Source organism: Zalophus californianus, chromosome 7 (assembly GCF_009762305.2).
Source record: "Zalophus californianus isolate mZalCal1 chromosome 7, mZalCal1.pri.v2, whole genome shotgun sequence".
Classification (NCBI taxonomy): domain Eukaryota; kingdom Metazoa; phylum Chordata; class Mammalia; order Carnivora; family Otariidae; genus Zalophus; species Zalophus californianus.
Genome location: NC_045601.1, coordinates 69,685,355 through 69,708,086, shown reverse-complemented (window position 1 = coordinate 69,708,086; position 22,732 = coordinate 69,685,355). Strand labels below are relative to the sequence as shown.

At 40.7% G+C, this 22,732-nt stretch overlaps 1 protein-coding gene across 1 annotated transcript in view; it reads right to left on the bottom strand.

Moving 5' to 3' along the window:
- MDN1 (midasin AAA ATPase 1) overlaps nt 1-22,732 on the bottom strand; it is a 157,976-nt gene that overhangs the window by 37,010 nt on the left and 98,234 nt on the right. The window contains exons 53-73 of the mRNA XM_027601624.2: nt 22,073-22,206; nt 19,150-19,307; nt 18,809-18,929; nt 18,239-18,449; nt 17,637-17,868; nt 17,195-17,321; nt 16,411-16,581; nt 12,050-12,264; nt 11,278-11,665; nt 10,370-10,479; nt 9,007-9,712; nt 7,041-7,202; nt 6,552-6,825; nt 5,579-5,814; nt 4,704-4,799; nt 3,956-4,050; nt 3,511-3,632; nt 2,828-2,974; nt 1,659-1,768; nt 965-1,038; nt 133-325 (exon numbers count right to left, since the gene is read on the bottom strand). Coding sequence (XP_027457425.2) covers nt 133-325; nt 965-1,038; nt 1,659-1,768; nt 2,828-2,974; nt 3,511-3,632; nt 3,956-4,050; nt 4,704-4,799; nt 5,579-5,814; nt 6,552-6,825; nt 7,041-7,202; nt 9,007-9,712; nt 10,370-10,479; nt 11,278-11,665; nt 12,050-12,264; nt 16,411-16,581; nt 17,195-17,321; nt 17,637-17,868; nt 18,239-18,449; nt 18,809-18,929; nt 19,150-19,307; nt 22,073-22,206 — 4,082 coding nt within the window. The remainder of the gene's footprint in view (nt 1-132; nt 326-964; nt 1,039-1,658; nt 1,769-2,827; nt 2,975-3,510; nt 3,633-3,955; nt 4,051-4,703; nt 4,800-5,578; nt 5,815-6,551; nt 6,826-7,040; nt 7,203-9,006; nt 9,713-10,369; nt 10,480-11,277; nt 11,666-12,049; nt 12,265-16,410; nt 16,582-17,194; nt 17,322-17,636; nt 17,869-18,238; nt 18,450-18,808; nt 18,930-19,149; nt 19,308-22,072; nt 22,207-22,732) is intronic.

The window sequence follows — 22,732 nt, the reverse complement described above, 5'->3', positions numbered from 1 at the left end:
ATATTGTCTTTGTCCAAAGAGTAAGATTTCAAAGGCATTCCCTTGCCTAGTTTAGGGACACTCCTTATAGAGAAAGCACAGATCTCCCCTGACTGGCCCAGGAAGAAGCAAAAATTATCTCCCAAGGTGTACCTGTGCAGCTGCAGGCCGGGCCAACAGGGTCTCCCTCAGTGCCTTGTTCAGACTCTGAATGGGGGATGCCTCACTAGTGGCTGCTGCCTGTGACAAAAAATCAGGCTGTTCCTCCTTGTCACTCTCCACCAAGGATGACCGGCAAGGTTCACTCAGGACAGCTTCAAATTTCTTCATGAATTTAAAGAGGGTCCTGGCCCCACAGAATGACAGATGAGGAGGGAAAAATGGGTGGAAAGTGAGGAAATGTAAAAATGGCATAATGCATACACACATAACTTAATAACCTGTACCTTCTGTATACTTGGACTCCTTAGATACTCATAACCATCCTGTTTGTTTTTAAGGAAAAGTAGGGCAGGTATTGTCATTTCCCTTTTCTAGAAGAAAAAAACTGAAGCCAGGAATGGTGGGATCACTTCGCTCAAGGTAAAACAGCTAGAGGTGACAGAAGACTCAACCTTTCTATAGTGCTTAGCCTGCTTTGTCTCAAAGCACACCAATTCCTTTTGTATGTAGACTTTGCTTTGGGTGGTAAGGGTGCTGCTAAAAAGCCACACCAAAACAATCTAATGCTTCATAATAAGTTCAAGGCAATACTAAGGCCACATTAACAATGTAGTCTTGCTACCTACCATACAGAAGTTTTGAGCTTTGGTCACCCCCAATTTTTTCTTTTAAGTAGGGCTTGAACTCATGACCTTGAACCAACGCAGGGCTTGAACTCATGACCCTGAGATCAAGATCTGAGCTGAGAACAAGAGTTGGACATTGAACTGACTGAGCCACCAAGGTATCCCTGTCACCCCCAATTTTTTAAAAAACGAATTACCTGTGTGTCTTTTCCACAGATTGTTTAATGGACCAGAAGCTGACATCATTCCACTTGGATATTTTAACAAATTCCTGTAAGATACATGAAGATCAAGGAATGCCTTTATAAAGCTGGTGTCATTCTGTTTCTTTCTAAATCATCTGTTTGCTAAAGACCAGAGCCCACTCCATCCCAAATACCGGACTGTGTACCAGTAAATAAGTAAAACGAGTTTAAAAAAGGAACCACATATTTGTCACAAAGCAATGAAAAAAGAGTGCTGCCACAATCAACAGGTCACCTGATATGTATTCCATTTGCTGGTTCCACAACCACTGAGAGTTATCAAAAGACAGGGCCCTCCTTTCCCCCAAGGCATCTTGATGACACTCAACACTAAATGGCACCCCCCTCAGGTGGAAAATCAGCCTGGGCAAGAGCAGGGGAGGGAGCACTAACAGACTTATGTGGCAATCCTCTTGAGGAGCCTTTGACAGGGGCCACTCCACTAACCCCTCACACACTTGGACAGGTCGGTAATGGAGGCAATGCCACAAAATGTAAATCTTGCCAACCTACTTGGCAGTTGCAATGCTCTCCTCCATTCCCCAAAAGCCCCCTGCCTCATAGTTAAATGGATAAAAGAACAGAACTAAAAAGAATTTGCTGATTTTGTTCTCCCAAGAGTGGTCATGACAGTTGCTCATCTTACTTTAAGTTCTTTTTCAAGGGGGGAACGAAGTTCCACAATTTTGGTTTGGACCCGGTCCAAGAATTGCTTGTAATAATAGTACAGATTCCACAGAACACTGCAAAGTGAATCTGGAAGAAATGAAAAGAAAACAAAAACACCACATTTGCTGCATGTGCTACTTGCTGCACCTGTGGGCTCCACGTTTTAGTGATGCTCCCTCCTCAGTACTTTGAGACCCTGAGATTACAGCACAACATTTCACAGGTCATCAGGGAGCCTATGTCTAGCAGTTCCCAGAGATGCAGGCAGGCCGTCAACACTGTCCCATTTTTTCATTTCAGCTTGTACTGGATTTTGTCGCACTTTTGTTCTTAAAGACGGTGTACTCACATGTTCCACTAAACACAATTTCAAACCCTTTCTCGGAATCTTATTGTAAAGTAAGCAGAAACTGAGCCTGTTGTAAAAGATGGCCTATTAACAGGCTCACCCTGACTGCTCATCCACATACAACCTACAGTCCTAGTTTCATTTCATCCAAATAGGTGTGGTCCGGGACAGTAATTGACAGCGTTTTATGTGCAGTTACTTGATACGGAGCAGAGCTCTCACCAGAGCAAAGGATCTAATTATGGCCTGGACCAAACAAAAACTTATCAGGACATCTAACACTGTCTAGACAGAAAGATATACAGCCTCAACACACTGATTTCCAAGATCTGCATTTGGCAACTTACCTCAGGCAGAGTCCACTAGTCAGGATTTCATTTATAACCAGTTTGTACTTTAATGTTGTTCTCTGTATCTAATGTGTATCACTTTAAAGTAAAACATGATTAAAAGTGTCTCATTTAAAACCTGGTATGCAGGGGCGCCTGGGTGGCTCAGTCAGTTAAGGAGTCTGACTCGGTTTCAGCTCAGGTCATGATCTCATTGGTTGTGGGATCGAGCCCCGCATAACACCCCGTACTCAGTATAGAGTCAATTCTCTGTCTCTGCCCCCCACCTCGCCCCACACACTCTCTCTCTCAAATAAATAAAATCTTTCTATAAATAAATAAGAAAGACCTGGTATGCAACAAGATACCTATCTTATGGAGAATTCAAAGCCTAACCCATTTAAACAATGCAGTGTAAAAGTATTAAAAAAAAAATACATACACACACACACCCCCCTCCCTCCTTACCCTTTCCTTCAACTTGAGGCATTAACAAGACATGACAATGGAAAACCAGTAACATCTGAAGTCGTACGTGGAATTCTCCCAGTGATGATCCTTCAATAAATGCTTGTAACGTGCTGACCAGCAACATCAGGGTCATCTGTTTGTCATCTTTAGAGATTCAAAGAAGAAAACATATATACCTGCAACCATCACTCCATATTCATAACATGCACGTAATCTATTATGGGATACATTGAGGGATGGCAGGCAAGTAGAGACCACAAAGTGAAACTCTGAAGCAAGGACCACAGGTAAATTCCAAGCTGTTATAAAAACAGCTGCACTCAGGATATGTGTTAAATGCACTCACAGCAAATTATGAAACTGAATTATAAGGTGTTTGTTTTAAGCATGAAATGAAAACACTTTTAACTCAAGTATGTCAACTAGTACCTAAGAAGAGAAATCTTCATTTTGACTAGTCTCTTGGATACACAGAATAAGGAAACCTCATCTTACGACCAGCTTTCTAGAATGTGGACAAGTCACTTATAACTCTGAGGAACACCACCAAGTCTAACGCGCACCCCCATGTAAAAGCAGTGGTGCCAGGAGACATGGGAAGAGGTAAACCCCACACTCTGCAGCACTCTACAATTAGCCTGCAACTTCTAACTATGCAGGGAATTTATGGACAGTGTTACCTTCCTGCTCCTCTGTTTGTTCCTGCATGTGCTTCTCAAGCATCTGGTAGATGGAGAACCAGTGCTTGGTGGATTTCTCAGTATGGCGCTTCATGGTATTATCCAAACTCAGAGACCAGCAGCTGAAACATGAGAGAAGAGGCCAAGCAGGCATTTAAGGAAGAAACCCATTTGAAAGATCTGAAACCACTGAAGTAGAAGCTAAACGTTCACTATTCTCTCCTCCCAAGTGGAAATGGAGAAGACATCTGGTTTGCTGCCTTGGGAAGGTATGCTGTTGTCTGCTCTCTACAGAGGTCATTTTAATGCCCTGCTTTTAATTCTGTGATTAATAACTGAAAAGCACATTCTCAGTCTTACCACATAAATTCTGCAGAAACAAACTATCAAATGTCCCTATAGCATAAATTCGGGAGGGGAAGGGAAGTGACAGATTAACACTTACTTCAGTTCCAGTTTACGCCAACGAATGATCATCTGACTGACTAAATCGAGATGTTTCCGCAGAGATAGAGCTCGACTCGCATTCTCCTCCCAATCCTAAAAAGCAAAGATAAAATTTACTGTGGCCATTATTCAATCCCTTAATCACCTTGCGCCCTCAGGAATATCTTGGACTTTTTGTCCTTGAGTGAAGACCAATGGGCCCCTAAATAACTTTTATGCCAATTTACCAATAGCAACGAGTTTACATCCAGTGTATCAAGCTTCAAGTTGCTTCTGGTCACCTAACAGGACTTCAGCAGAGCCAAATTTAGGCAAAAAGCAAAGGATTTAGGGAGATGAGTCTGAATTGCTATTGTTAGACATGTGACCCCCTCCAAAGTGCAGAGCGCTAATGTGATAATTAGAGAAGCACCAGATACTTCAGAGGCTGTGAGAGGACAGAGGGGGATGACATGTGCAGGCATGGGGCTAGGCTGAAAGCCCACCAGGAAGCCGGGCCGAAGGAGCCCTCAGTACCAGCAGATGCTGCACCCCACCCTTGAGAACAGGGGAGGCAAATCCCTCACATGCCCCATAGGCAATGGCTTCACCTGTAATGATCTGACCCCATGCCAGAAAAACCAAGGAAGCTTATCCCTCTCTCCAACCCAAACTGTAACTTTCTGTCCCTCTAATAATAACTTTGCCACGAGACAATCTTTTTTTCAATTGACTACAAACTAAAACGAGGAAGAGAATTATCTCACCTGTGCCTTAGCCAGGAGGATCTCTAAGCCATTCAGGAACTTTGAGATGGGACTGGAAAGTGGGAAACTACGAATTCTATCCATTACAACCAGCAGCTGCAGAAAATAAATTAAAAAAATAAAAAATAAAAAATAAATTTAATTCAAAAATTAAATTAAGAAAAGAAAAGAAAAAGAAAAAGGAAAAAGATCTAGGTATCTCTGTGGGAATATCAATCATCCAAAGTCACAGGGTACTGAAGAGCGACCTGATGAAAGTTTTATGCAAAGTCCCTGCTACACAAGCACCTGTGAAAGCCATGGAGGAAACTTCCAGGACTGTGGATCTAAGATAAACACTTTATCTGCATTACTCTAGAAAAGACACGGAGTTTGGGAAGATTATTATTATTATTTTTTTTTAGTAATCTCTACAGCCAACGTGGGGTTCGAACTCACAACCTAGAGATGAAGAGTCACATGCTCTTCCGACTGAGCCAGCCAGGTGCCCCAAGATAATCTCTCTTAACCACTCTCTGTTATAAGAATTATTACAAAATTGGCTGAAGACTACAAGTGAGGTCTGAGTTAAAACTGCCAATCTTGAAAAAGCGAGGCCTTTGCTAATATACATAGGTATCTGAATAAACGAAGCAATACAACAGCATTTTAACATGTGGACAGCAAACTCTGACCAACAAATAAAATTAGTAGAATCCCAGACATCATTTATACAACAGCAGTACAAACTGGTATGTCCATCCTACAGTGAGTAGTGTCCCACTTGAAGTGGGGTTCTGTGAACCTTTGTTTATATATTGAAATGTGCACATGAATGCCTCCTGGAGACGGCAGAGACCGTATCCTCAGGGCTCGCTCCTCACCAGCTGCCCTACCTGTTCAAGGGCCGGGTGTTCTGGCCAATCCTGCAGCAGCTGAATAACAGCCTCCGAGAAACCTTGAAGCACAGGTTGACAATGCCTTGCTTCTGGGACATTGGGGTGCTGGTAGAAGTCATAGGGCCCATCAGGCTTCACCATCAGATCTGAGATTGCCTCACTAAAGAGAGTGTTATGGGAGAGGGTGCAGGCCAAGAGTTGGCTGCCCAAGAGGTGGTCATTCAGCTCAGCTCCTAGGAAGTTAACAGCATCATAGTAAAGTCAGTGAACTCAGTAGGCTGAGCTATCAGGTAACAAAGATGACAAAAACATGCTCAGCAATAATGAACTACTGGAACTAATGAAGAGATTTCAATGCCATTCACGCCCAAAGCAACATGGGCCTAGACAACTAGGACCCTAATATCAAAGGAATATCATCAAATCTGCCAAGCTTCTCAGAAATACAGAGGAACTCATACACTTGGCTGTCATCGAGAAGCTACAGAGTTTGGTTTGATGGATTGTTTCCTGGCTTTTGTGGCTGTCTTGGTAGGCAGAAAGGAAATTTAAAGCCTCCTTCCTAATAGCAAGGAATAATTCATGAGATCATACAGGAAACTGAATCAAATGAAATTCTGTAAGAATTTCTGAGTTCCCAGGTTGCTCCCAGGAATACGTGATTTGAAAAGCACCGAAGCTATTAGAGGCAAATTAGAAATAATACTGAGGAACAAAACCATCTAAACTAAGTCCATATCCTTATTTTTTTAATCCCTTCACCCCAAAGTATTCAAATGATAAAAACCCACTACTGCAGATTTCTAAACCAAGTTTTTTGAAGGAGCTTGAGTCTCTTAAGCAAAGGAAACTCCCTCCATAAGGAATTTAGCAAAAAACAGGGAGGTAATGATTTGAATTGTTCCAGAAGTAGCAATCACATTTATTCATTTTCATTTCCCAAGAGTATAACAAAAGTAAACTGTCATACCCATCAGAGGGTAGAAGTGTGTCACAAGAGATGCCCCAGTTTGATAGCAGGACAGAAACAGGCCAAGGTAATGCTTTGTCTCATGTGGCGGCAGAGTCTGTTGGTACCAGAGGGACCGAGCAAAGTTGAGGCACAGCTGCTGGTGAATCAGCATCACAGCTTGCATGGAGCTCTGGGACAGGAGGGCAGGGTCTGTGGCTGCTCCCTCTTCTTGCCCATCCGAAGTTCCCTTCTTCTCTTCCAGTGTTGGTTCTACCAGAATATCTGCAAAATCCTGTCAATAACATTAGAGCAATTGAACTTCTAAAAATCAAAATCCAGTTCTAAGTCAAAAGAAAGGGGCAAAGATGGAGCGTGAACATCAAGAAAATGAAGTAGTGACTCACATAAAGAGGTAGTAAAAAGGATGATTACAAAACCAGTCAAAGGTAACACAGGTGGTATCAAGGGAAATTATTCCCAAACAAACCCTGTTACCAACCACCCGACCTTCTCATGATGTGGGAACTGCTTTCTGAACTCCCGTTCTTCCTCCTCCTCCTCACTCAGGGCTGTCCTGGAGTTCCTGCTCCTGTATCTGTAAAGGCTGCTTTCCTGCTCGGCCTTCTCTTGGGCTATGCGTTCCTGTTCATCCCACTCATTGATAATTTCCTGAAAAGTTACATATTTGGAAGGAAACTTGTTTGTCTTTGCTGAGGTGCTTAAATGAACAAAGCAAAACTTGTTATCTCTTAATTTCTCATGATAACAAAAGTACCATGGTTCAAAAACAAGTAAACGTCAACGTCCAAGAAACTAAATCCCAGGTAATAGAGAGCAAATAAACTTTTCAAACTGTATTCCTGCAGCAACCCATTTTCTGAATTCCCCCTTGATGTACTGCTACTTTTTCACAGGTGTAGAAACTTGCTACCGTAGAGTTAATACCACTAGAACTTCCTGTCAGGAGTTAATGATGTGTTGTACTAAGGACAGGCTCTGGGTAGGCAATGTGGGGGTTGTGATTCAGACTGCACTTGGCTAACAACTCAAGCAGCTGGCCGAGAAGTTCAGGAAAGGGAAACATGGGTTGGGGGCAGGGTGGTTGCAGGGCACTAATCAGACAAAACTAGGCTATGCCTTATCAGACACTTCTTACATCCCCAGTAACTCTAAGATTTTAAGTCCTTAAGTTGGCAAAAACTATAAACAGTACTGATAAGAACTGAGGAAATGAGTATCCACCATTCAGGAAATCTGTATTAAAAACCTAAGTGGTTAATCTTCATTCCAGCAATTCTGCTTTCTAGAATTTGTACCCAAAGACCTAGGTATAAGACTATTTATGGTGATGGTGGTGGTGATGTTTTCCAAGGTAGTAAAAAGACTACAAATATTAAGTGTCCAATGATGTGACGCCTGGGTGGTTCAGTTGGTTAAACATCTGCCTTCAGCTCAGGTCATGATCCCAGAGTCCTGGGATCGAGTCCTGCATCGAGCTCCTTGCTCAGCGGGGGGAGCCTGCTTCTCCCTCTCCCACTCCCCCTGCTTGTGCTCTCTCTCTCTCCCTGACAAATAAATAAATAAAATCTTTAAAGAAAAAAAAAGTAAGTGTCCAATAAGAAATTAGTTAAGTGTCTTAGAGCATAGCCATATATAATAGAAAACTAGGCAGCCATTCAATATGATGCAGGTAAAGAATACCGTAATTATGGAGGAAAATAATCACTAAATGCTGTTAAGTTTTTTAAAGCAAAGTATAAAACAGAATGGACTTTAAAGGTGGTTTGCAGAACTCTAGCAACTTAAAGACCAGTCTCAGAGACCATGGAGGTGACAGAATTGTCCTCAATTAAAGCACATCTTTTATCTATTACATATTGGGAAACTAGTATAAGGCCTTTTATTTTAAAAAGAGTTCTACAGCTAAAAAACAAAAATTTATAAACCACTGGGACAAATGACTTAAATTTATAATGTCATAGACATACATGTACAGATACACGTATACAAATAAACCCAGAATGGGACGCACTTTTAACAGTTTTACAGCTTATTTAAGTGGTAAAATCTAGTAAGTTTCGTTTATATTTATTCTTTTAATTATATAAATTGAGAACAAATTATTTTCATTGGTAAGAGGAAAACAGATTTTCTTAATAAGTTGATACTATTACCTGGCAAAAACCACCATAAATAAAGTCAAAAGACAACAAACTAGGGGAAAATATTTGCAGTGTGTATCACAGATAAAGAGCTAACTTCACTGATTTTTTCTAATCTCTTAAAAACTGAGGGACAAAGACCCCCAAAACTGACAGTTGAATAGGAGACGGAAAGGAAGATACTAGATCCCACTGTCCAACCACATGGCTCTTTCTACACAGGGTATTGCTTATGTCCTGCAGATGCCCCTCTTGTGCTCCCAGCTCCCTGCAGCAGGAGGCCAGGGCTGGACCCCCAGAAATGGGCTTACCTGGCATACATGTCTGAAGAGCTGCAGGGCCCTCTGGTCCAGCTCTCCCTTGCACAGCACATGGGAGCGCAGGTAAAGGAGGGCATTCATCAGCAGCTGCTCTCGGGTGGGGCAAGGTCTCTGGCCCTTGCCTTCCAGCTCCTTTCCTCCTGAGCGCTTGAGGAGCAACTTTCCAAGGCCTCGAAGAACCTCCTCTGACTTCACTGAGCATAAAGCATCTGCATGAGCATAGTAAGTGGGGAAGGTGGGGCCCACCGATGGAAAAGCCAACAGGGATGTGGCCAGGGTGCCCAGCCTGTCTGCACAGACCACACTGCCTTGGAATGAAGCGTAGACCTCAGATGCCACCAGCCTTATGCCATGCTGCAACTGCAGGATGGATGCTTGCAGTGGGGCCACAGAGTCTGGATACAGGGCATACTCCTCGGCCAGCCGCTTCCTGAACTGGTGGTGGGATTGCTGCCAGGAAGCTTCCTCCTTCAGAAGGGTCTGGGCCACCTGGGCAGACCGAGGCCCATCCATGTGGAGTGCCTGCAGGAGCCGTGTGAGCAGATCCTGAACAGCAGGGACCTTGGCAATGCTGGTGACATAGTGGTGGATCTCCTGCACCAGTGACTCGTAGGTAGGCACCTGGGGTCTAAAGGCCTGCTTCTTTGACAGGCTGCAGATTAAGTTCTCCAGATGATCAATTCTTTGGCGAAGTAGTCTAAAGGCAAATTAACACAATATGCAAATTCTGTCAGGTGAAAAACAGCAAATCTAGCAAAAACAGCAAAAGTCTAGCTCAGGAAAACAGAATGAAGGCATATCAGCTGCTGAGGAATGATATGAAGAAAATACTGACAATTATAATGTAAATGAATAATACAGAGAGATCATTTATCACACACCACACATGGTGGTAAGCAATGTAGATGCGTATTTCGTCAAAGTCTAATCACAATTCACTTAGGTAGTTGCTATGATCCTCCTCTTAGAGACATGGACTCTGAGGCTCAAAGGCATTAAGTGATCTCCTTAAAGTCTAAAGCCAAAGGACAGGAACTGGACTGAAATGCAGACCTACTACACTATACAATATTTACCAAGACAACAAACCCACACAGTGCACGTCATCAGACCCAACTTCTATCATGTTGAAAATAAGTTCTGGTTTCAACCCACCTGGCCCTATGTGAATCCTGCCCCTCCTTTCAGAGTATTAATTTTTCCTGACTATAACCATGGTTTTAGGATCTAATTGCTAATGTAGAGACATGTATCATCACTTCTAACATTGCAATTACACTGCAAAGGTCAACCTCAAAATGTCTTTAGAAAACAAAAACAAAAAAACAGCACAACACAATTACTCTGCTGTTACCTGATGTGAGGATGAGAGTAACGGATAATGACTTCATTTTCCAGGTCTGTTCCAGTCAGTAGCTGGGACGAGAGGTTTCGGGTCTTCCACTCACACTGCAGCTGGTGTAACTAAGAGAAAGGGAAGAAGCTGGTCTGCCATGCCCAGCTATGACCATGTCCAGGAGGACAATGCCCTGGGGAAGGGTAGAGCAACTGGATGGAAGGAACCTGGGCTCTTGAATGACCCAAGAGCAGGGGTTTTTGCTCCATTAACCTGGATCACTCACCTTAGAGCTATTAGGTAAAAGAAACTATCTTATTCACACCACTGAACTTCTAGGACTCTGCTATAGCAGCTTAGTCTTTACCAACTCATATACTAGTTCCATATTTTGAAGAAGGAAAATTATATCACTATCTTTATGTATTCAGTTCCTCAGTTTGGTTAGAAGTTCAACTATTAAGGGATGCCACTTAATCTAAATTTACTTGATTCTTGAATTTTAGATAACAAACACCCAAACTTTAGAACCTGAGGAGTACCATACCATATCTAAAAGAAATTATCCAAGTCCAAATATTCAAAATTTAGTTCAGGGAGAGGGAGTATGGATAGGAGAGATACCACTAGTTCTCTGGCAGTGCCTCAGGTGTTTGACTGTTGTGACCTCTGTCTACTGCAGCCTATTGGCAAATGCATTAGAAGCTTAGGAAGGGCCCCTCCAAGTACCTAAGCTTACTTAGAGGAACTCTCAAAGAGGCAAATGCAGTCTTTAGACCATACTCCTGGGATGTCACAGAGCAGCCTATGCAAAATCATCCCTCTGAGGCTCTGAGCATCCAAAAAGCAATAAAAGGAGTAATATACTAAGCAAACCCACCCAGTGAGGGATGGAGCTCATGCTCCAAACTCTCACTCCTCCATACCTCTTCCTTAGCATACTTGAGCTTGTATTCTCTCTTCACTGCAGGGTCAAAGCGTGCCTGTGGAAGCCATGTCTGAATCTGGAGCAAGCCAAGGCTCACCCAGAGGCTCCCACGGCGGGCTGGCTCAGGAAGGTCCCGTTTACTGTCCCCTTCCCCAAACAAGTGGCGCAGGGAGGTGAGCAAGAGGCATAGCAGCTCTTTGGGCAGGGCCTCCTGCCCGGCCATGTCCCCAAGAGTCTGGCCCACATGCTGGAAGGCCTGGCTGTCCCTGAGCAATAGCTGCTCGCAATTCTGCATGTACTCCTGTCGCCGGGGCTCAGGAAGCAGCTCTGCCAAACCTGTCAGGTGCCGGCACAGCACAAGCCCCTGGAGCTGTGAATCCGTGCGTCTGTAGAGATAAAGAAGCATTTAAGGTCTTGTACTACATCAAACAGCATTCCTTTCTCACACTATCATTCTCTCAGAAAATGAAACGGCAGACTGCACTGCCAATAGCTAAAGGTGAATTTCTCTTCTCAAGTTATCTTACATGCTTTTCCAAGCACCACTCTCTTTATCACAATAAGCTTAAAATTGACAGAGGCACTGGCCAGCTCATAATAGCCTGTCATGGGCTAAAAACCTGCTGATCCAGCCAGAAAATATATTTGCCTTCACCCACCAAAACTAGCTTCTACAGAAACAAGTTCTGAGTTTTCTGCTACATGCTCTGTAGGAAAGACAGACCTTTACAGTCTACGGGGGGCGGGGGGGGGGGGGCATGTAAGAATACCTGAACTCTGCGACTGAAGGCATAGCCATGTTGGTCCAAAGCACCAGGCTGATGTCTCGGAGCTGCAGGGCTCTCTCAACCCACTCTCCCAGGGTGACATGTGAGGAGGACAGGATGGGAAAGCCACTCACATCCCAGGGACTTGCTCTGCAGCTGTTGGTCAAGACTTCAAAGCAGCACTTGGAGAATACAGCTCTACTGAGACTGCCAGGGCCCTGATGGATGGAGAGAGGTCATGTATCTTTTAGAAATTAACTAAAAGGATTTCAACAAGCAGCACTGAACACTTCAGAGGGAAGAAAGAAAGTAAGAGAAGGAGGTCCAGGTTGCCAGGACCAGGTAAACCTCAACCAGAGTGCAGACTGGGGTCAGGTGTTAGGCTTTAAAGAAACAGACTCCATTCTCAAAGAATGAGGAGCAATTGGTGCTTTACTACTGCAAGAAAATCCCTCCCACCGGGGCATCAGGAAGACCATTCTTGTAGTAGAGCTAGGGGCACACTGCAGGAAGGAGAGACTTGGGAAGCAGGGGAAAGAGTAAGAAGATCAATGTTAGAGTCAGGGACAAAGGGGCACATGGGTAGCGCAGTTGGTTAAGTGTCTGCCTTATGTTCAGGTCATGATCCCAGGTTCCTGGGATCGAGCCCCACGTCAGTCTCCCTGCTCAGTGAGAGTCTGCTTCTCCTCCTATTTGTGCTCTCTTGCTCATACTCTCTCTCTCTAATAAAAAAAAATCTCTTAAAAAAAAAGAAAAGAGTCAGGGACAAAGTTTGTCAAACCTGTGTTTCTTGGACTATTCATCTGAGACACACTAATAGCTGTCCACAGCGAAGGATTAGGTGGTTAAATACATAAAATGGGAAACACTGTATACTCTGCAACTCTTGGGGAATCCGTAAGATTTATCACTAAAGGCTTTGAGAAACGTGTTACAAGAAAGAAATCAATTTTGAGGGGTGCCTGGCTGGGCTCAGTCAGAAGAGTATGCGACTCTTGACCTCAGAGTCATGAGCTGGAACCCCATGTTGGCTATAGAGGTTAAAAAATTTTTTTAATTAAAAATATCAATTTTGATACAGCAAGAGAAGAGTCCAAAACAAAGCCATGAACATCTGTGGGAATAAGGTATGACAAAGGTGGCATTTCAAATGAGAGTGGAAAGGATGAATTAATAAAACATGGTGTTGTTATACTGCTTTTGGATATACTGTTTGTATAAAATATTTGTATACCTACCTCACAAAACAAGATATCCAGATGTAACTGATGATTTAAATATAAAACAAAAACAAACATATGCAAGGAAATATGGGCAAATGGTTTTTAACTCCAGGGATAGTAAAGAAAGACTTTTTTTAAAAGCATGACACCAAAGCCAGAAAACAGAAAGGGGCCAGAGTATTTGAAAAGAAAACATTATAAAACTTGAGAGACAAGAGAACAGTAGAAATATATTTCCAACCATATGGTGGGTAAAAGTTTAATATCCATAATAAAGAGATCTTCAATAAGAAAATGATGATAAATTCAAATTTTGTTTTTTTACCAAATGAGCAATAAACAACTGAATAATGCAGAGAAGGAAACATTATATATATGTGTAAAGATGTTTAATCCCCAAAAAATAATCAGGAGTACAAATTCAAATGAGATTTTTAAAACTGAATAATTGGCAATACTTAAAAATGGTGATAATAGCTAGTGTGTCAAGGATATGAAGAAACAGGTTCTTATAGATAGAATAAGTGAAATTGTGCTCTAGTCCTAAGTCTTCCTGTGATCATCCAGGACTTTGTGACTTCCCCCTTTACTAGCTCCTAGCATGTTTAAAAAAGTAAACATACCCTGATGTTTATAGCAGCATTATCAACAATAGACAAATTATGTAAAGAGCCCAAATGTCCATCGACTGATAAATGGATAAATTAGATGTGAAGGGTGTGTGTGTGTGTGTGTGTGTATCACAGGAATATTACTCAGCCATAAAAGAAGAATGAAATCTTGCCATTTCCAATGACATCGATGGAACTAGAGAGTATTATGCTAAGTGAAATAAGTCAGTCAGAGAAAGACAAATACTATATAATTTCACTCATATGTGGAATTTAAGAAACAAATGAACATGGAGGGGGAAAGAGAGGCAAAAAAGAAACAGACAAGTATAGAGGACAAACTGATGGTTACTGGAGGGAAAGTTGGGGGGGGATGGGTTAAACAGGTGATGGGTATTAAGGACTGCACATGCGATGAACATCAGGTGTTGTATGTAAGTGATGAATCACTAAATTCTACACCCGAAACTAATATTACTCTGTATGTTAACTAACTGGAATTTTAAAAACTTGGCCGGGGTGGGGCGGGGTGGTAAAAAACAAAACCACCTGCCTAGACATTCGGAGAATAGCCATAAATTTCTTTAACTGTGCAGACATTCTGACCAAGGATTAAATTCCAGTTCTTGTAACATATCCACAGAAATGCTAGGACAAATAGACAAAGATTTACACAACAGTAGTTGATGCAGGTATGCTTGTTATAGGAAGGGGAGAAATAAAGGCAAGAAATCTCGACATTTATGAATAAGTAAGTAATTAAATAAATTCCAGCACATTAGAACAATGGAATGCCTTAAAAAGAATAAGCTGGAATGACATGTTTCCATGACCTATTATGTGAACAAAGAAAGCGATCTTATGTTTGTTTACATATACATTTAATACAAAATATATGTAAAACAAGATACAGAGCAAAGAGCGATTATTTCTACAGAATTCTATCTATGCAAAGTTGATCCTTGAACACAAGGGGTTGGGGTGCCAACCCTCCCACGCAATAAAAAAATCCACATATTTAATGGTTAACTCCCCAAAACCTTATGTACAGTACAGAAGAACAAGACACGACAGGTTTTCTCATCCCCAAAGTTAGCAAAGTTGGACCCTCGAGTGGTATCTGCTACTTGCTCCTCCCCAAGAATGCAGAATCTCCTTCCATGTAGAGTCCAGAGAAAGGCAAAGAACCAGGAAAGGGAGAGTACCTTTACTCACCTTTCCAGGTCACTTGCTCCACCTGACCCCTGCTGTATGGTTCTAACAGTTTCTGCTTACAGGAAATGCTGGCAAGCAGTGAGCCAGGGGCCACTATCCCGGCGGTATTAACTGCCTGCCTCGGACTTTCAGCACCATGGACAACCCCCCCCCCCCCCCCCCCCCCCCCCCCCCCCCGTCCCCTGTCCCCTCTGCCACCAAGAATCCTGCTTAGCACTTACCCTGTCCCCTGGTGTTTTTCTAGACTCCTCACCTCGGAGAGTCATCATTCTGTGGTCCTTTGCCAACTCTGCCAATGACAGGCCCTGCCACTTCAGTGAGACCCCCCCACCCCGCCAGTCCCTTTTACCTGTCTCAGTTCAATACCTCAATGAACCGAGCTTTGCACAGGTAGTGGGATGAGGAGTGCCAGAATCAGGTCAGAGAGCTGCTGTTCCAGCCTTCCCTGCATCTTTCCTCTACCCTCCCTTTGCTTCTAGGCATTTGGCAACTTCTACCTTACTTTTCAATACAATATAAAATACATATTACCTGAGAAAAATCCATGTGTAAGTGACCCTGTGCAGTTCAAACCTTGTGTTGTTCAAGGGTCAACTGTATACACACACACATATATACACACGTACATATACATTTCTATACTGTTAAAATATTTTATAACTAGAAAAAAGGTATTTTTTTTTTAAAGATTTTTATTTATTTGCCAGAGAGAGAGGGAGAGTACAAATGGGGGGGAGCGGCAGGCAGAGCAGGCAGAGAGAGAAGCAGGTTCCCCGCTGAGCAAGGAGCCCAAAGTGGGGCTCAATCCCAGGACCCTGGGATCATGACCTGAGCCGAAGGCACAAGCTTAATCTGAGCCATCCAGGTGCCCCGAAAAAAGGTATTTTAATTAGAGAAGAAAGTGAAGACTTTTTTTATTATTTTAGAGAGAGAGAGTATGAGTAGGGGGAGGAGCAGAGGGGGGAAGAATCCCCAAGCAGACTCCACACTGGGTGTGGCGCCCGATGCAGGGCTCAATCGCACAACCCTGAGATCATGACCTGAGCTGAAACCAAGAGTCAGATGCTCAAACAACTGAGCCACCCAGGCACCCCAAGTGAAGATATTTAACTTTATTTGCTTTAATTCAGAACTTCCCAAATAATTTAAGATAGAATATCTTTTTTTGGGAAGATATACTTCTTAACATCCTGCAGAAAATAAAGTATTGCAATCACTTATTTAGTTACTGCTCTGTCCTAGGAATAAATGTTTACTGCTAGATCAAGAAATTTTTTCCACTATCAAACACTTTTATGATTTTATGTCAACAAACCTTCAATGTGGAGTCCAAAAGGGACTTGGGCATCTCCCTCTGCTGTACACCAGGCAGAGGGCTCCACATTAGCCAGTACTCTGGATTTGTAGTCACAGTACTGCTCCAAAAAGACATAAATGTGGAATTAAATAAGTCAGACCACAATGAAATAATTTCTTCAGTAGACACCTAGAGATAAATAGATAAGAGAATATTTGAGAAAAATTCCATAAATCAAGTTATGAGGTTTCCCTCTTATAAGACTCATCTAAAATTAACATGGGTTTAAAGATATTAATTCTAATGTCCCTGATTTCCTGCCACCCTGGTCATCCTGGTTAAGCCACTTATCATCTTGTTTATAATTTTATAAAACTGAGATCTGCTTTTTATAAGGCATATGAGGAAATATAAGTGAATCACACGATTATAATATCAGCAAAATAGGTAAGTGAGTAAAGGTTGTACTAATGAAGTTATATTAACTGCAGTTTACCACTATTCACATTCAATAGTTATTCCTGGAGAAAAGATTAAAAACACTCTCACACTGTATTTTTGCACAAACAATAAAAATAAGCAAATATTTCAGCCTCATTTAACTGGAAACCAAACACAATGATTCTGTAGTAAGAGTTGTGAAATACCCAGGTAATTACTGCAAAAAACACTCAAAATTCTCCCCTTTGAAAGTTAATTCAAGTAAGACTGGAGTTTTGGACATAAACAGAATTCTGCAACCAGTCTGCCACAGAATGTCTAATTGGCTCACAGTATAGAGAAGGTTTATCTCCCTTTTTACCTTCTGATGGTGCAATAAGAACCAAAGGTCTCGAAGCTCTCGCGGAGCAATTGGTGTGTGCTTAAGACAAAATGTGATGTGATGACTTATCTCCTCATCTATCTGGGGTGGCTGATTTTTGCTGGACCTGTTCCACAAATAAAGAGGAAGAAAGGATGGGCTGTGGACTATCAATAAACTGCTAGAAATCTGCTATGTATGGGAAGATGGAACACACAGAACTTACAGTGCATTTATTAAAATACAAACAAGCATTTCTACTGGAAAAACACCTAGTTAACTTGTAGAGGTCGAGTGAAAACAGGCAAAGAATCAGTGGCAACAGGCCTCCCTTGGTTTCGGTACCTAGTCCCCTTTAAGACAAGTCTGTGCTTTGTTTCACATGCCGGATATATAGAATAACCTAACAAGAAAAAAAGTTCCCCCAAGGAAAATGGCTTACCTTCTTAGACAAGCCTGTGTCATAAAATCAGCTGTCACTTTGTACTGCCAAAGCATCGCCAGGTACTCCATTGCAGGCCACAACTGAACATTCCTGGTGAGTTGGATTAAGAAGGTAAAGTCTGGTTGGAACAGGGAGGAAGCTTCATTGTGCTTTTTCTCCAGAAAACCAACTGAAATTCCTTTGGCTTTTAGTTCTAAACAATGGGCATTCACAAGATTCTTCAACTCATCTGGACAGAAAGACACATGCAACATTATAGCATAGTGGTCAATAGAACAGGCTCAGATTCCCAACAACTAGTTATGTGACTGTGAGCTTAACCTGAGCTTAAGTTTTGTACCTGTGAAATGATGTCATTAATACCTGCACAATTCTGATGACAGAACTAAACAATATATGTAAAGTTCAACTCTATGCCTGACACGTATTTAATGGTAGATATAGTATACAAAAAGGAAAAAGGAAAAAAAAAGGGAAAAGAGAAAAGAAAGAAACAGAAAAAAAGAAAATCTAAGGGAAAAACTTAAAAACTTATTGGCTGTAGAGCAGCAAATACTTCTGGAGCATCTGTCAGCAGGCTAAACTCCAGAGTATCTTACCTGGGTTGGCATCTTCCAGAATATTAGCTCTGAGGACCAATCCCCAGGCACGCAAGAGACTTTTCTTTAAAGTCCATTCGGAAGCAACCACTTGGAGATGATTAATGTCTTCCCACCTTCCACTTTCCCCAAGGGCAGGCATTCGCTCTCTGATGGCAAGCGCTTTGTTAAGGACTTTCAATTGAGAAAAACACTCCACCACCAGCTTGTTCTGAAACAACAAAACCCAGGAGAACCTACTATCAGGGAGAAAGGAGGTTCTTTTTAGCAGCCTGTTCAGGTTTAAGAAAAAATATGAAACATTTCCACAATGCTTCTAGAAAACATAAGGTTTGTTTACTCCTGTTGCTCTCAGGAGATTTTATAGTAATAAAGTTAAAACTCTACCCAGACTTAATACTCTCCAAGAATAAGCAAAATGTTAACACTTCACAAATCAGTTAATAGTATTGTGAACATTTAGGTTAAGTGTTACTGGCAAGGATGAGTCTAGTTGAATGGCAGTCCCCATGCTCCAGGAGAACTTAAGATGTCAAGTCTTAGTGTTTACGACATGTTTCTAAGTTGTACCTTAAAAGGAAATGGTCGTCCCAGGAACTTTTGCAACTTCTTTATACCACTGAAGCCACCAGTTGGGCTCCCCAAGCAATTCTGAATATGTTCTGAGACCGTCTGAACCTCTTTGTAATATCTTTAAAGAAGGAGAAAAGGGAAGAGGGAAGTAAGGAAAGGGGGAAATGCGGGACAGTAGAGACACAGTAGAGACATCATTTACATTTTATATTTGATTCACATTCACCCATAGGCAAAGGGAGTCAACCAAAGTAAAGCAACAAGTTTCAATTCCAAACCTTTTTTATCATCATCGGTACTATAGATATTGACATTATTACTCAAAATATGAGTCTTACTTGTTTTCATGGTTCATTAGGAGTTGAGGGATCTGACGGACCAAATGTTTCAAAACCCAGTGCCAGTGAAGGGCAAGCAGGGCCAGGCCTGGGGCATCCACTTTTACTGTGTCAGCCACGGTCCAAAACCGGTCCCGCCACCGCAGAGAATCTAAGATCTAAAAACAAAGTAAACCAAACTACTCACAAGCATTTCTCAGTGAAAGACACAAGACCCAGATTTCAATTGTTAATCAAGACTCAACATACACACATAAAAGGTCTAGCATTTGACTGAAATACTTTTTAGGGACATTAAAACAGTCAGAGAAGGCACAGATTTTTTTCCTCCAAGCACTTGAAGTTCAGAGCTATTTCTTTGGAGAAAATGGAATTATTGGGTCATATGGTATGTGTACATGTAATTTTATTAGATACCGCCAACTTTTCTTACAAAGCAGCTGCGCTGTTTTGTATTCCAACCAGTATAGGCGAATTTTGACTGTTCTGTTTCCTTACCAATACTTGCTACTGTTAGTGATTTTAATTTTAGCCATTTTGTGGGTGGCACTGCACTGTGGTTTCAATTTACACTTCTTTGATAACTAATGATGTTGCAATTTTTGAAGTTCTTACTAAGCACTCACATTATCTTCTGAGAAGTATCTATTCAAATTATCTTGCTCATTTAAAAATTTGGGCTGTATTAGTTTATATAATTTATATATATAACATCTATAATATATAATTAAAATTTTATGTAATACAGCCCATTTTTAAAGTTTCTCCCAGTGTTTTTATTTTCTTAGAGATGTCAAGAACAGAAGGTTTTGATTTTGACAAAATATATCAAATTTTTTCTTTTATGAAGAATCCTCTGAAATCTCTGCCTATCCTTGGGTTATGAAGATTTTCTCCCGTGTTTTCTTATAGAGAGTTCATAGTTTTAGCTTTTATATTTAGATTTATGATCCATTTTAAGGTAATTTTTCCATATAATGTAAGACAGGGGTAAAGGCTCATTTTTTAACTTTATTATATGAACTTTATTGTACTTGTTCTATCACCATTTGTTGAATATACTGGTTTTCCCCATTAAATTACCTTTGCATATTTAGAAGAAGAAAAAAAAATCAACTGACCCTATGAGGATCTATTTCTGAATTCCTTTTGGTTTCACTGGTCTACGTGTCTATCCTTGTGATAATACCTACTGGTCTACGTGTCTATCCTTGTGATAAATTCACTAAAGTAGATTTGTATTGCAAATCAGGTGAGTCTCTAACATTGCTCTTCTAAAATGTATTTTTATAGCAAAGTGGTCTCAATATTTTTTGAGTGATTTCTCTCAGAGAGATAAAAGCTATTTTCATAATATCAAACTATTTACCTTTTGTCACTATGCTGACATTTGCACTGATAGTTACCAATAAAAGAGGTGGGATGGGTGGGATGGACAAACTGTGACTGGGTATCCAGCAAACACTATATTGAAAATGAAGTGAATCTGCCAGTTCAAGAAAAGCAATTGAGAGTATTTGTTGCCAAAGATAAAATTCAAGCTTACAAGCGAAACCCAGAACCTTGAAAAACCAAGACCTTGACAAATTCCCAATACTTCAAGATTTTTCTGATGAGGTTTGTGATAGTTTTTCATCAGTGTGACTCTGTTGACACTGAAGAATGATTTATCAACATTTGGAAGATCCGATAACTTGGTGAACAATAATTTCCAAATTACCAAAGCATGAGCTAAATTCCTACAATAGTAAAAAGTAAAAGTCCATCCAAAGTGCAAGCTAGACGAATGGATTTTGATGCATGACAAGTTTGGTGTATTTCTTCAGATTCCACAGTACAAGTAATCTTTAGAAAACTATCACTTGTCAAGTTGTGGTACAGTGTCAAAGAAAATTATTCACAGTTATATGAAATGGTTATGAAAACATAGGTTGGAAAAGGGAGTAGAAACTATATAAATAGAGGCCTAAACAACATAATATAAGAATGAATGCAAAGATTCCATTTTCTTGTTAATCCATACATTAAAGAGACCTGAAGAAATGTAAAAATAGTTGCACTTTTCATTAATTTGTTTTGAAAAACAGTTGATTCTCATTAAAAATGTTATTCCTGTTAACATTCAATGGATTTGCTATTGTGTTTTAAGCAAATTAATATTTTTTGTATTTTCAGATTTATTTCCTAATATAGTAAATATGTATAAATGTGACTATGAAATCTTTGATAAACTTTTTAGACTCAAGACTCCTTTATGGTCTTAAAGGTTAAGACCTACTATTCTAGTTTATTGAAATTACTAGAATAATCCAGATTCAAAACTCAAGGATGTCTAGGAAGACTTAAGTGGATTAAAATATAAATTAAAATTCCAATGTTCTCCAAGAGGTGAATAGATTGTAGTACCTACATTTGAAGGAATACTACTTGGCAATAAAAAAGAATGAACTCTTGATACAATAAACAATATGGGTACATCTCAAAATAACTGTTTTGAGTGAAAGAAGCCAGACCAAAAAAGTATACTGCATAATTCCAATTATATAAAATGCTAGAAAAATGCAACTAACCAAAAGCATGTTAATAGATACCTGGTTTGGGGTGGGGGCAAGGGAGAGAAAGGAAATACAAAAGAACATGAGGAAAGGCTTGAGGGTATTAGATATGTTCATTATTGTGGTAACGGCTTCACAGGTGTATACATGTCAAAACATAAAATTCTACACTTCAAATATATGCTATTTGTCAATTATATACCCACAAATCTCTAAAATATGTGTGTATATATTTAAACTGTTAAGAACAACTAAATTTCTTAAGTAATACTGGACATATAATAACAACATTATAGTTTGTCTCACCCCTAAAAATCTTAAACATTTGTCTTGGCACAAAAATAAAAACATAAGGTACATTTCCTCACCTCAATGACACTGGCATCGGACACCATCCCCTGAGAGGACTGGACCCAGAACAGGACTAGTGCATCGCAAAGTTCAAAAAAAGCAGCAAGATTGACTACAACTTCATGGGGCAGGCTGTGATAGCTCTCTGGATCTTAGAGTTGACATAAATAAGAACATTCCATCAGATTTAAATTAATATCTGGACATTTTCAAAATCAACTGTAATATGGAACTTAATTGCATCTCTAGTATGAAGGTCAATTTTGAAAGGTCAAAATTGAAAGCAAATTTTTAGCCTACTATTATATTAAACTTAGCAAATCAGGCATTCATATCTATAGAAGTTCTTAATGTCTTAATGAAAAATGAAAATTATAGAGCAATAATGGGTATTTTACAAGTACTTTGTTTGTTTATTTATTTTAAAGATTTATTTATTTCAGAGAGAGAGAGAGAGAGAGAGAGAGAGAGAGAGAGAGACAGCGAGGAAGGCAACACAAGCAGGGGAGTGGGGGAGGGAGAAGCAGGCTTCCCGCTTAGCAGAGAGCCCGATGTGGGGCTCGATCCCAGGACCCTGGGACCATGACCTGAGCAAAAGGCAGACGCTTAATGACTGAGCCACCCAGGGCGCCCCACAAGTACTTGTTTAAATACAAAACAAAAACAAAGTGTATATA